The following is a 14,193-nucleotide window of genomic DNA, read 5'->3' on the forward strand; positions in this document are numbered from 1 at the left end:
AACATACAGAAATGTTTAATTGTAAACATATTTTTACTTAAATCACTCAAATGCAAAACCAATAAAATATAATATATATATATATATATATATATATATATATATATATATATATATAGAGTAATAAGAGCAGTATTTTTGAATTATGGTGATAATCTGGAGGTAAAATATGCTTAACTGTAATAAAATACAGTCAATATACTTAAAACTATCATTTTCTTTAAGCAACTGATAATTTCTATTTGTAAACCTTATCAAATATGGTTAAAATTTTTGATTTAAGGGGTTGGTTCACCCAAAAATGAACATTCTGTCATCATTTCCTCTCCCTCAAGTTGTTCCAAACCTGTATGAATTTCTTTCTTCTGTTGGACACAAAACAAGACCAGACAGTTTCTGGTCCCCATTGACTTCAATAGTACTTTTTTCCATACTAATGGAAGTCAGTGGGGCCCATCAACTGTTTGTTTACCCATATTCTACAAAATATCATCTTTCGAGTTCTATAGAACAAAGAAACTAATACAGGTTTAGAACAACTTGAGGGAGAGTAAATGATGACAGAATTTTCATTTTTGGGTGAACTATCCCTTTAAAGCTGTTCAATGTTTTTTTTGTATAGTATCATTATATCAGTTAATGACATTTATAGTTTTGGACTGTAACATTTAAACCTGCACAAGGCTATACACCTTGACTTTATTGGTACAATCCAATTGTGGTTCAATGTGTACCTTGGTACGAGGGAGTCTCCTCCTCTGAGGGTGGTCGGATCTAGCTCAAATATGGAGGAGATGTCATTGCCATCAGGGACGGACACGAGGGTGTACATGACCTTCTCATTGGGCGTGCGCAGACGTGCTCGCAGAGCGTCATGTTCTGAGTCCAGCTAGTGGAGAGAGAAGACCATGTAACCATGGAGACACATCACCTTGGTCAGTTTATTGATTATGTGACTGAGATAAAACCGCTCTTAAGTGATGCCATTAGCTGACGAATCAATCGTGACATGTTTACAACTCTGCATGTGACCTGAAATTCCTCAAAGCGCTCATGTGCACATACAGGAACAAGAACATAAAGAGGAATGCGAAATCTCTTGATCAGTGGTGCGATATATGTGGGTTCCAGCAAAACAAGTATTTAGTGGTCAATAATGTAGGTAAATGTTGTTGCTTCTTAGTTACTTTCAAAGAAACTCTAATGAAACTTTCATTTAGATTTTATAAACTTGACCAAAGGGTCTGTTATCAGCAAACGTAATGATTAACTTGAGATTTGTGTGCAGAGCTTAATACATGCACACAAGCAATAGGAGGGACTGCTGCTTTATACAAGACATGGTGTTATACTGCCACCTACAGGCGATGTGTTTACACTGTTCACACTGTTTACCCGTAGCTGTAGCGTCACCATGTGGTTGATTAAATTATTGAACACTAAATATAAATTCATTAAAAAAATAAATGATCTTTTCCAGGGTTTCTGCAGGTTTTATGATGGTAAATCCTAGACATTTTATAAGACCTTTTTTAAGATCAATTAAGACAATTTGAGGAACATATTCAAGGGAATACAATATGTTCTCTAAATATAAATGTCTAGGGAGAAACACAATGAGTTAAATTAGCAGCACTTCAGAGCTTGAAAATACAACATCTACACATATCTATTACTTTTTAATTCATTTTACAAAAAAAGTAGCTAGAATCACTCTTCTCTCAACCACTATATGGACATAACTTTTACTTATCTTCTGACCACACTGCAAAAAAAGTGATGTTCTTCCTCAGTATTTTTGTCTTGTTTTCCTGTGCTATTTACTAAAGCTTCTTAAATCAAGATGCATTTACTGGAGATACAAAATTAAGTTTCAAAATGAAGTGAGTTAATGCTTAAAACAAGAACAGGGGTTTTCATAACTCACTGGTAGATATTTGTTCTTTTTTTAAGCATAAACTGGGAATTAAAGGTCCCGTTCTTCGTGATCCCATGTTTCAAACTTTAGTTAGTGTGTAATGTTGTTGTTAGAGTATAAATAAAATCTGTAAAATTTTAAAGCTCAAAGTTCAATGCCAAGCGAGATATTTTATTTAACAGAAGTCGCCTACATCGAACGGCCAGTTTGGACTACATCCCTCTACTTCCTTCTTTAATGACGTCACTAAAACAGTTTTTTGACTAACCTCCACGCACAGGAATACACAAGAGTTGCGTTTGTAGAGTGTGTTTGTCGCCATGTCGTCGAAACGCTGTTATTTTCATCCCGCAGTCCAATCACCGGGTCTGATTCCGGCTCAAATTGATAGGGTAAAATTAAAGACATGTTTACAATAACACTGAGCGCGTGCATCTCCACGTTATGGTAAGAGGCGTGACCTTTCCGGGCACGGTGCGCTCAGAGCTGTCGAATCACAACACAGGAACCGCTGGCACAATCAGAACTCGTTACGTATTTCTGAAGGAGGGACTTCATAGAACAAGGAAGTCATCAGCCCGTTTTTATGACAGTGGAAACAGCGGTATACAGATAAGTAAATTATGTGAAAAATACTGTGTTTTTGTACACGCGAAACATGAACACATGTTATATTGCACACTATAAACACAATCAAACCTTCAAAAAAAAAAACACGAAAAACGAGACCTTTAAGACTTTTTAAGATAATTTAAAGACCTTTTTAAGACCCGCAGAAACCCTGTTATCCTATACATTATTATTAAACAAGTAAATTCATTTTGTGAGTGAAATGAAAACATGAACATTTCCTAAAGAAATATTCTGGATTCAAGTTATATTCGACAGCATTTGTGGCATAACATCATTTTTAACACTAGCGCATACTGGATAGAATATGTGGAGCTATGCAAAGAGGATTGTGGGAAACAGTACTAAAGGGGCAGGGGCATGAAAATGAAGGTATATAAGCTTGGTATGACAGCAGGTCTACTTAACAGGTGATAGACATCTTTCCAGTTACAAAGCATTTTAAATAACTGATAGTACCTGGAAGTTAAAGGGTGAAAAATCCGCCACCTGAAGCAGGAAACAAAAAAAAACAGCCAGTTCAGCTTCCAGCACACAGCATGTAAACATACAGTACACAAGAATGACAACTATTTAACCAAGGTAAAATCACTTACAGATGAACGTGATTCCTGTGACTCTTCCTCATAGTCAGGATTAACCTGTGAACAGATAAAATCACCAAAAACATCACTGAAATGCACAAGGAAATCAGATCATTCTATTTGACAGCTAACTGATGAGGAAATTGATTGATTTATCAGTCACTATCTAATAAAGAAACGGAAGGTCCCGATCTTTGAACATGTTTACTTGGTTAGCAGAATATGTTTCGGAATTTGACAAACACAAGATTTTTCCATTCTTTAAAGCTTCAAACTCCACACAATTTCAAAATTTTACTTAATGCACATAAATAAATAAATTATAAAAAAATATTGATATTAAATATTTTATATGAATATAAATATTGATTAATTGAATAAACTTATTCTAATTTCTAATTTTCATTTCGTTTAATTTGAAGCACTAAAACTACTAACTGTAACTAAAAGTGAAACTGAAATAAAACAAAATTAAATGTAAATAGTATTAGTAATATTTTTTAAAGAATATAATAAAAATAACAAGCACATAACAAAACTAATTAAATTAAATATATAATCAATTCTAAAATAATAATTTGCAAACTTCAATCAAACTTGTTACACCTATTAAATTCCTCTTATTTTTCAACTCCTCAACTGCAAATGTGTCATATAGAGAGCTTTTTTTGTTGTGGATGTGAAAAGAGTAACATATCTTACTTATTAAACTTGTCATAGGCTAAATATTCCAGGTTTTTGTCAAAACATCCTTAAACATATCTGTCTACCCAAGCTATATTCAAAGAACTGTACCCTAAATATGGTTAAACCTGCACTATGTAAGATTTAACCAATTTGGCGTCTAATCGAGCAAAAATGAGCTCAAGTGAGGTTTAAGGCTGTGATGGAAACACCCAGAGGGATGTTGAAAATCTTACAGACTGCAGATTTTGAAAATCTATAGGAAGTTAGTAAGGTTCCCTACCCAGCGAGAGATGTTAGTGCTGATCTGGGAACAGCTGAGAGAGGATCCCGAGCTAGTAGAACACACCTCACTCACCTCTGCTGCCAGGTAGCTTCCTGTGGCCAAGTGTTTAAACCTGAAAAGACTATTCCAGTAGCCAGCGCCACCACGACACGGGTCATGCTGAACCACCTGAAATATGAGATTGGGAGAAATGTCAAAAGCGACGGAGTGGAGGGGGAAGAGGGGAGACAGACAACACAAAAGGGCTTCTGATTCAGATAGTTTTATTTCACTCTCATTGAGTTAGAAGCATAAAAGCTTCCCACAATGCATAATGCAATTTAACATTACACACAACAAAATCAGCAAACATTTAGGGGCCAATCAGCGAAGGTGCATAGTTAGTGTTCTTATTCTTCTTCCGCTATCGAGTCTGTGGCAGCCCATAGAACCACTTGTGGGAAAGTTATGAAATTTAGCATACAGATAGAGGACAGTCTGAACTGTCACCATAGCAAATTTGGAGTCTCTAACTCAATCCCTCTAGCACCACCAACTGTCCAAATTTGCACTCACATTTATGTTAACAACTTTTGATCACTACAGGCTAGAAACAAAATGCGTTAGCATATTAAAATTAGCAAAAAAGCGATTCAGCACAGTGCCACCTACTGGTCAGGAGATATGAAATGGTTATTTTTGCTTATAACTTCTGAAGAATTTGCCCAAAAATCATAAAACTGGTCTCTTTTTATTCAGTGTAGCATATCAAGTCAAATGATATCCAATTTTTCCATATCGGCCATTTTGGGAGTCACCCATTTTGAATTTTGTCATAAATAGCTGTATTTAATGAACACATTAGAGTATCATTACGAAATGTTATTGTTGTGAAACTGTATGTATCATCAGGACCATGTCGTGAACGTACTCTAAAAGTTTAAAAACAGCGCCACCATCTGGTCAAAATTTATAATTAAATTTTAAACAATAGCTTTTGATTACTTTTGCCAATTTTAATGAAACTGGTCTTGTTAGATTCCTTGAGTCATACTGAGAACAATAATAACAATTAAACCATATTCGGTTGAACTTGTCCACCATTCTGAATTTCTACGAAAACCTACTTCAAACTCCTTCTAGACCGTTAGTCCAATTTTCACCAAAATTGGCTCAGATCATCTTCAGATCATTTTTCGATTGACCAAACTGTTCTCGAATAACACATCAACGAATTTGATGGCATGGTGCCAAGCTGATTCTGAGGCTGTAACACTGTAACGGTTTGCCAAATTGACACCAAACTTTGTATGTGTCATTGGCTGAATACCAAATGGTCTTGTGGACTTACAATGGCTGCCATGTGCGAGTGTACATTAAGTCCACGAGACAGTAGGGCAGGGGTGTCCAATCCTGCTCCTGGAGGGCCACTGTCCTGCAGAGTTTAGCTCCAACCCCAATTAAACACACCTGAACCAGCTAATCAAGGTTTTTAGGCATACAGGAAACTTCCAGGCAGGTGTGTTGTGGTAAGTTGGAGCTAAACTCTGCAGGACAGTGGCTCTCCAGGACCGAGTTTGGACACCCCTGCCATAGGGTGTCCCATTTGTCAATTTTAGGCTTCAGAAGGGTGCTCACGAGCACCCTCTTTGTGGCCGATATGCGCACTTCTGCTGAGCCTGCACTGGTGTGAGCTCCACTGCAGACCTCTTCCCAACAGTCAAAATGGTGCTACGTCACGAAAGTGCGGACTCGTAAGAAGACTGTGAGTGTTTAGGGTGCCACTTGGGATTCAGCCATTGTCTGCTCACACAACATCAATTTGGTAACAGCGCCACCTATTGGTCAAAAGTGATAAGCAACTGAATGATATTACATGTGATTGTATTTATGATTTTTCAGCCATTTTGACTAAAATGAATAAGATAATTGCTGCTCGCATCTATATTTTATACATGGTTTTGTAAGCTCACTGTAAATTACACAAATACATACATATCCTGTGACAGCTATAATTGAATGCACAAATAAATGCACAGCCGTTCACATTTGTACTCTGCATCGAAAATATATATGAATGCGCTGTTGCATCTTTATGAATCTTTGAGGCTTATTTTGCTGCATTTTTATAAGCCGTTTGATCGGTTATTTCACAGGGCCGTAAAGACCGTTTGCAGTCACAGCGTGGATGATTCACATTGGTGTCAAAGACTCTGGTTCTATGGAAGAGAACTTATGCAATGCAAAAACATTTACAAAGCAAAAACAATCACTAAATTTCTATCCATTAATTCATCTCTCTGTATGCGACTGTACAATTTGAAGCGAAATCAATACATGTTGTTATGAATAATTAAGCGGGATGCCTTCTCATAGGATAAGGACATGCAATCTAATGAATAATTATGAGACACAGTGTACTATAGGTGTAAGAAAACACCACATCGGGGCACATTAATTTAAACCCGGAAGTTGAAAATAGGTTTAAAAAAGGTTAAATATCAACTAGTTTTCTCCTACAACTAAAACTAACGGATGGTAACTTTGTTTTCTATGATGCGCAACACAGAAAATCTCCGAAAATGTAGTTTAGTGTTTCATGACAAAACATGCAACTCACCTCCACTTCCCACAATGCTTTGCTGCTGGTGGCAGAGGTGGCGGACTGGCGGCCAGTGGTTCGCAAGAACACATGTTGCTTCTTCCTGTGTTCATCGCAAGTGAGAAACTTCTCCTGCTCGGCATGGAACAGCCGAACCACGTCACCCTTAGCAACCACAAAGAAAGAATTAGCACCATCACACTCTAAAAACTGCCTAAATGCTCTTTTAACAACAACTCCAAGACCTCAAAATATATTTCATGCATTTACCCCTTTAAGAATGATTTCCTTGTTGTCACTCCATTTCATAAATAAAACAATCTTCCAGCTAGTGTTGCAGTTCACTGAGTTCACCTGAGAAGAACGGAAGTGAAAAAGAGTCTTAAAATAAACTATGGTATTTTTGAACATTAGCACTTACTAAAAACAATCATTTACAATACAGAGATGTTTCGGCTGAGAGAGTTGATCTTAAATTAGCATTATCATAGCATAAAAGCCTACACTGGGTTCAGGGTGTTCTAATTGCATGGACAGTAATTCCATTTTTATGCAGCTAAAGCTAATTTAGAGCTGATTTACCGACAGTATGTTTCCATTTAAACCACTTATTGCAAAGCTGTTAAGAGCAGAATTGTACTAATAGTGTAATTTACATACATTCACACTACATTGTGTAATGCACATCAACACAAAAAGATAAAACTGAAAGAAACAGCAGACAAACCTCGTTGCAGCCAGGATTGTCCACCAACTGATGGCTGCTGGCGTGCAGAGGCTGTCCTGCGTTTACTGGATTCAAGACCACTTTATCCCCAATCACAACCTAAAAGAGAAAAATGAAACTCAAAATTGTGCGTGGCTGTTGCACGTGCAAAACTAAAGGGATAATTCACCCAAAATTGAAAATTCCAGCATTCTTCAAAATATCTTTTGTTGTGTTCAGCATTAGAAAGAAACTCATACCGGTTTGGAACAACTTGAGGGTGAGTAAATGATGAAAGTGACTGTCATGTCAACAACTTTTACTTCTGCGGGAAAATTTAGTAAAATGTGTATAGGAAAATAATAAATAAATTAATAAATAAATATGTTGTAATTTTATTGGTTTATTTACAAGTATATACACAATGACTCTCTGTACACAGAATAAAATGAACGAAAAAAAGTTAGAAATAGATTTTTAAAAAATTAAGAAAAATCAGTAGTATAATAAATAAGTATAAGATATAATTTATAAAAAACAAGGCTAAGATATAATGATTATTTATTAATTATTTATTATGGCTTTTTAAATTAACATTACTTATTAAATTAAGTAATAAACTTATTAATATTAAATAAATTAAATGTTTCTATTTTTTTTTCGTCTTTTTTGTGCCATAACTAAATGCATGATTTTCTACCGGTCAAACCTATAAAACTAATCTCAAAATAAAAGTGAAAATTTTATATATGCTAAATTATATATAAGCTAAAAGCCTATATGAAATGCCATAGAGGTAACATAATTGTTCAGACACTTTGCATCACAGAAATACATTTTATTTTAAAGAATATAATAGAATACCATTATTTTAAATTGTAATAATATTTCACAGCATTGCTGTTTATGATGAGCTGAGACATTATTACAGAGGTTTTTTTTTCACAGCCTACCTGACTGAAAGGCCTCATTAATATGCAAGTCATTTCAGGTCATTATTATGTGATTCTTTTGTCTTCTCAGGTGTAAATGGCCCATTATTCATACAGATTCACGCCTCCACGCATACTGTGTTTCTTTACAAAAAGTGTCTTACAAAAACTAAATCAATATATTGTTTTATATGAAGGAGTAGGCAGCATAATTTTTACATAATTCTGAAGCAAAAACTCTGGTCTACAACCTCCAATACCCAAAAGTCTTGTGAACACAGATTTAATATACTTTTTTTGGCCTTATTTCAGTGACTTAAGTTTTTTGTTTTTTCAATAACCACGCATAAACATTATTCCTTCAAAAATACAAACATGTACATACATGTTCCTCACATATTATTGTAGCCTAGTTTGTGCTGAATACAGTGTAATGACACTTTTGTCATTTATATGTTTATGAACAACTGAAAAAAGCACAAATGTCAGGGCATGTCAAAACTTCTCCAGGGTCCCAAATCAGCCTCAGACTCCAGAGGGTTAATGTCACCATGAAATCAAAATGACAATTCTTGTTTTTCTAGAATGTTGCAGTATTTATTATAAATGATTTACCCATGCACATCATTATTTTTTTTTAGTGCCCTAGCAATTTTTAATCAAAATAACTTCCCCTCCCTCTTGGAGGGAAATCTCCTCTTTTCTGATGATGTGTTTACAGGTGTGAGGGCGGGGCAACCTGTCACTCACATGAGCTCCACCAATAGCAAACCACAACCATCCAATCAATTCCCCATGGACAAAATCAAGTCCTGCCCTACACTTTTTCTTATTCGATAAGCTGTTTAGGGAAGAAAAGGCTTTTGCAACTTCCAACTTTAAGCTCAACTAGTTAATTTCACAACCTTAAGAATACCATACATTTAGGTAATCTCTTGTAGTGATTACCCTCAGTTTTGCACATATTTATATCCCACAAGACCAGGTTCAGTTCAGTTTCAAAGCATTGCCGTGGTTTTCCATGATGGGGGTTCAGTGTCAGCGGCGCTCTCTCCCACAGAGGCCATTTTTAATGACATTAGCAGGGGAATTCAATGCTGTGAGCTTTGACATCATGTAACGGTCAGTGGGACCTTATGTAAAAAACACTCTTTACCCCAGAGATCAGCAGCGGATGACACCCCATGGCCCCCATGCAACAACATCTAATGCAGCAAACGGTGAAAGTTTTATGTCTGGTTCTGTTCAGATCGCATCTTTTCCAGAGTCTTAAAAGTTGTAACTGCAGCTCAGGCCATTTAGAACCCCTAGTGCATAGTAGAGTCCATTTGACATCAGAGTTCAATTTATTTACTTCCAAATTCAGCCTCACACCAAGGAATTCCACCCGAGTCTGCTTGAAAACAAGTGTGAGGTTCTGAATTTATATCATTTGAACCAGTTTGCAGGACGGAATTTATTGTCGCTGCTCATCTCCACTGTGGTTGAAGGACAGGACAATTACAAAAAATCTGACCCCAGTTAACTATTTAAAGTGTGTATGTTGCCACTCACACTGTCTCCTATGGAGCGGAGTTTGTAAAAGGGCTGTATGTAGAACCAGGAGCCCTCGTTTCCAGCTGAGTCCAGCGTCACACGCATGGCGTTCTTCTCCAGCAAAGCAGGCAGTCGTTTATTCACAGTAAGGTACTTATTGCTTTTTAAATGCAACAGCTGTGAAATGGAGAACACACAAACTTATGATATTAATAGTGCAAACAAACAACCCCTTTAGCTATACACATGACCATAATTAAGGTCACATGCTGAAGTCATATGACACTTATATTAGGATGAATTATGAAGAGCAATTATGAATGCAAGCTCAATGACACTGAACAATGGATTTCTGTCCTGCCAAGTACTCAGTGGCACAGTGAGATCCTTCTGCCTCCCGTCTGCCAGCTGGCTGACCTACCTGAATAACGTTTCCGTACTGTATCACCGTTCCCAGCAGCTTCCGGTTTTCTGATTCATTCTGTTTCTTCTCTAGATCAGCAGCATGCTGAAAAACAGAGGTGAAAAAGACAACATACATAAATGTAAGTGCCATGAAGCGAGTTTATGAAACAACATTTAAAATCAACAATTATTTGATATAGATGTAATGAACATGAACAATATTTAATGGTCGTGTTTAATATTAAAACACACTTAATTTATGTCAAATTTAATTAAAGATTTTATAATATCTTACCCAAGTAGCATAAATGCCCAGATCCACAAAACCAAAATGTCTAACGTATTGAACTCACGTGTAGTTTGTTGAGTAGTACAGTGTCTGTGGTGCTGTTTCCACCAGGTTTTGCTGCTTTCCAGAACTGTTTCTGTGCTGAGTACCTGTTCATTGGACACAACTTGAACAGACAGTCTGAAAGGAAAGAGAAAATGCAAATAAAGCGCTTTATGAAAAGTTCACACAAGCAATTTTCACTTATTGTACGAGTTCTTACAATGTGTAAATACCTGTAAATCAGAGTTTTCAAACTATTTTAAGTACGTACACCCACAGTCAGGAAGGCTCAAGTACCACTTCATCAACACCAAACCAGAAATTAATTATTTAGCATTATAATTAATATTATTTTCCAAATTAAAATAAATAAATAAATAAATAAATAAATAAAAGGTTTGTTTTCTTCCCTTAAAAATGAAGAGGTTTCCCCCCAAAACAAACAGCTGTTGCTGCTAAACACTATTAATTTCTTTAAAGGCGCCGTAGAATGTCTTTTTAAAAGATGTAATATAAGTCTAAGGTGTCCCCTGAATGTGTCTGTGAAGTTTCAGCTCAAAATACCCCATAGATTTTTTTTTATTCATTTTTTTAACTGCCTATTTTGGGGCATCATTAAATGTGTGCCGATTCAGGCTGCGTCCCCTTTAAATTCTCATGCTCATGCCCACGGAGCTTGTGCTTGCCTTGAACAACATAAACAAAGTTCACACAGCTAATATAACCCTCAAAATGGATCTTTACAAAGTGTTCATCTAATCGCATAAGTATGGTATTTATTTGGATGTTTACATTTGATTCTGAATGAGTTTGATAGTGCTCCGTGGCTAAAGCTAACATTACACACTGTTGGAGAGATTTATAAAGAATGAAGTTGTGTTTATGAATTATACAGACTGCAAGTGTTTAAAAATGAAAATAACGACAGTCTTGTCTCAGTGAATACAGTAAGAAACGATGGTAACTTTAACCACATTTAACAGTACATTAGCAACATGCTAACGAAACATTTAGAAAGACAATTTAAAAATATCACTAAAAATATCATGATATTATGGATCATGTCAGTTATTATTGCTCCATCTGCCATTTTTCGCTATTGTTCTTGCTTGCTTACCTAGTCTGATGATTCAGCTGTGCACAGATCCAGACGTTAATACTGGCTGCCCTTGTGTAATGCCTTTAACATGAGCTGGCATATGCAAATATTGGGGGCGTGCATATTAATGATCCCGAATGTTACGTAACAGTCGGTGTTATGTTGAGATTCGCCTGTTCTTCAGAGGTTTTTTAAACAAATGAGATTTATATAAGGAGGAGGAAACAATGGAGTTTGAGACTCACTGTATGTCATTTCCATGTACTGAACTCTTGTTATTTAACTATGGCAAGGTAAATTCAATTTTTAATTCTAGGGCACCTTTAACAATATTTATGAAGAAACGTGTTCGTTGACGACCTTTTTTTCTCCATGACTAAGGCGAGGCAATGACATAGACGTTGTTAAACGATAACTGTTACTATATCAACACGGAATATCAATGACGAAAAAAGACGAGACTAAAATGTAGCTAAAAAATAAAAACTTTCCCAAAACGAATAAAAAGAGGAGAGAAAATATTACAGACTGTTTTTAAAAAGCCTCTATACAAGCATTTATGATTTTAAATCTCCCAATCAGAGCTCTCCTGTTAAAAGGATAGATTTTCTGCTCAGTGTTTTACTTAATATTTGCAATCTGGCAACCATGCGTACATGCTCTCTCTACACTGCGGAAAAAGTACAGATGATCTGAAAACACCGACAAACAGTTAGCTGCAGTTCAGCGATCTCCATTTGAGATATTATGCTTAAATGAAAGTGTCATTTAGTTAGACTCTGTTCCTCCACAAGCCGCTTGCGATGTTTGCTGCGACTAATTCTGCGACCAAACCTTCTCAGTGATGTAGCATTAACTGTAATAAATCCAAACATGGATCTCTCAACTATATTGTTTGCGACATTTATATAATTTGGAATTATTATTGGGAATTTAAAAAATTTGAGACAAGTTTCACCAGTTTTCATAATGTAGAGAGTGTGATGATTAATATGATAAACTGCCTAATAAATCAGGAAACTAGATGAAGTAAAATAAACCATGCATGAGTTGACATTCTCCTTATTTCTGCTTATACCTGTATGTGAAAGTGCAATAATTGATATGATAATAACTATTTCTTACTAAATAATAACTAAAATGAACACTACTGCTAAGTACATTCAAAATATCTAATTAAGAAAGTTATATGTAATCTGTTATTTATTATACTGAAAATTAAAATCTTTTCAAGTCCCCCTGGACATGCTTAAGTTTCACTGGACTAACTGACCTTTCAAACATGAAACAAAAACTGCAATATATCCATCAGTACTGATTCACCAAGGTGTATTTAGCCATTTTTAGAAAGGATAAGCAGGTTAATTTGAGACATTGTGGCCCATTTAATTGTACTCTTTATTATTCTATGAAATGATAAGGGTACCTGTGACTGCAGGCACAACCGACTACAACAACTCATTTAGTTTCCAAAGGAGGACACAAGAGGATTCAAGTTTGTCTCACATTCGCTAAATGACTCGGTCACATTGCCGGTTTAACTTCAAGGCGAGTTGAATCAAACAAACCCCAAGCATAGTGTCCAGTAAAATACAATTGATACAAGTTACAACTGGTGATATAAATGTAAACAAGTTGCAAATGAAGTAATAACTGAATCAGAATTTTTATTTGATTCACTGAATAGAGCAGACCATGTTTACACAGCGGTAACAAAAGCTGATGAAACTATGGTAATCTAGCAGAAACTATGGTTACCATGGTATATTTTTGTGAGGTACAGCATGACTATGTTTCTTGCTAACAAGTTAGTGTTTCCCACATTACAACCTTACACAGAATAGGGAAGCTCTTCTTGTCACACATATAAACTTTGAGGATGAGATATTATCATGTTAACCAGCCAGTTGCGTTCCTTGAGAACCAGTTACAATGTTATCATGATGGGACCGGACTGCACTGAGAACCAGGCTACCTGACAGCATGTAAGAGGAAGAAAAAAGTAACAGGAAGGGAGGGAAGACACACAAGAGGACATGATTAAGTGTGACGGGTAAAAATAGCACTGCGTCCACAGAGCGCGCTGAGAAATGCGGCCAACACTTACGCTAGCGCTCAGGGATTAGCGACCAGGGAACAAGGGGTGGAGGGGGGGGGGGGGATGAGAAGAAACACTGAAGGACAGGAGGTTGAAAGTTAAGAGAGGAGGATGTGAGGAGAATTTGGGACAGAGGATGACGGTGAGAAGAGGAATGGAAGGAATGATGGAAGAGAAATATAGGTTGATGGTGCCGAGGGCAACGCGAGGTCAAACTAAGAGATGAGAGGGAGTTAGCATGCTAAAACAAAGAGAGATAAGTCATGTCATACCACACCAAAACAAACACTAGGCTATCAAACAATTATGGACAAAAAGAAATGCACAATTAACAGGAACCTCAAAGTGTGATGCTTCCACCGCTCCATTTACTATGGTTTTACAATTGTAACACTAATTGTAA

General features: G+C 36.2%; 1 protein-coding gene across 17 annotated transcripts in view; it reads right to left on the bottom strand.

Annotated features, from left to right (window-relative positions):
• The window catches only part of itpr1b (inositol 1,4,5-trisphosphate receptor, type 1b), a 160,364-nt gene that overhangs the window by 122,770 nt on the left and 23,401 nt on the right, over positions 1–14,193 (bottom strand). For 11 of the 17 annotated variants that reach the window (XM_048173381.1, XM_048173385.1, XM_048173380.1 and 8 more), the window contains exons 4-13: positions 10,616–10,731; positions 10,279–10,365; positions 9,876–10,034; positions 7,411–7,509; positions 6,954–7,037; positions 6,702–6,848; positions 4,100–4,270; positions 3,145–3,189; positions 3,008–3,037; positions 735–889 (exon numbers count right to left, since the gene is read on the bottom strand). In XM_048173381.1, coding sequence (XP_048029338.1) covers positions 735–889; positions 3,008–3,037; positions 3,145–3,189; positions 4,100–4,270; positions 6,702–6,848; positions 6,954–7,037; positions 7,411–7,509; positions 9,876–10,034; positions 10,279–10,365; positions 10,616–10,731 — 1,093 coding nt within the window. The remainder of the gene's footprint in view (positions 1–734; positions 890–3,007; positions 3,038–3,144; positions 3,190–4,099; positions 4,271–6,701; positions 6,849–6,953; positions 7,038–7,410; positions 7,510–9,875; positions 10,035–10,278; positions 10,366–10,615; positions 10,732–14,193) is intronic. The other 6 variants (XM_048173391.1, XM_048173392.1, XM_048173383.1 and 3 more) reach the window with 2 other exon arrangements.

This window comes from Megalobrama amblycephala, linkage group LG21 (genome assembly GCF_018812025.1).
Source record: "Megalobrama amblycephala isolate DHTTF-2021 linkage group LG21, ASM1881202v1, whole genome shotgun sequence".
NCBI lineage: Eukaryota > Metazoa > Chordata > Actinopteri > Cypriniformes > Xenocyprididae > Megalobrama > Megalobrama amblycephala.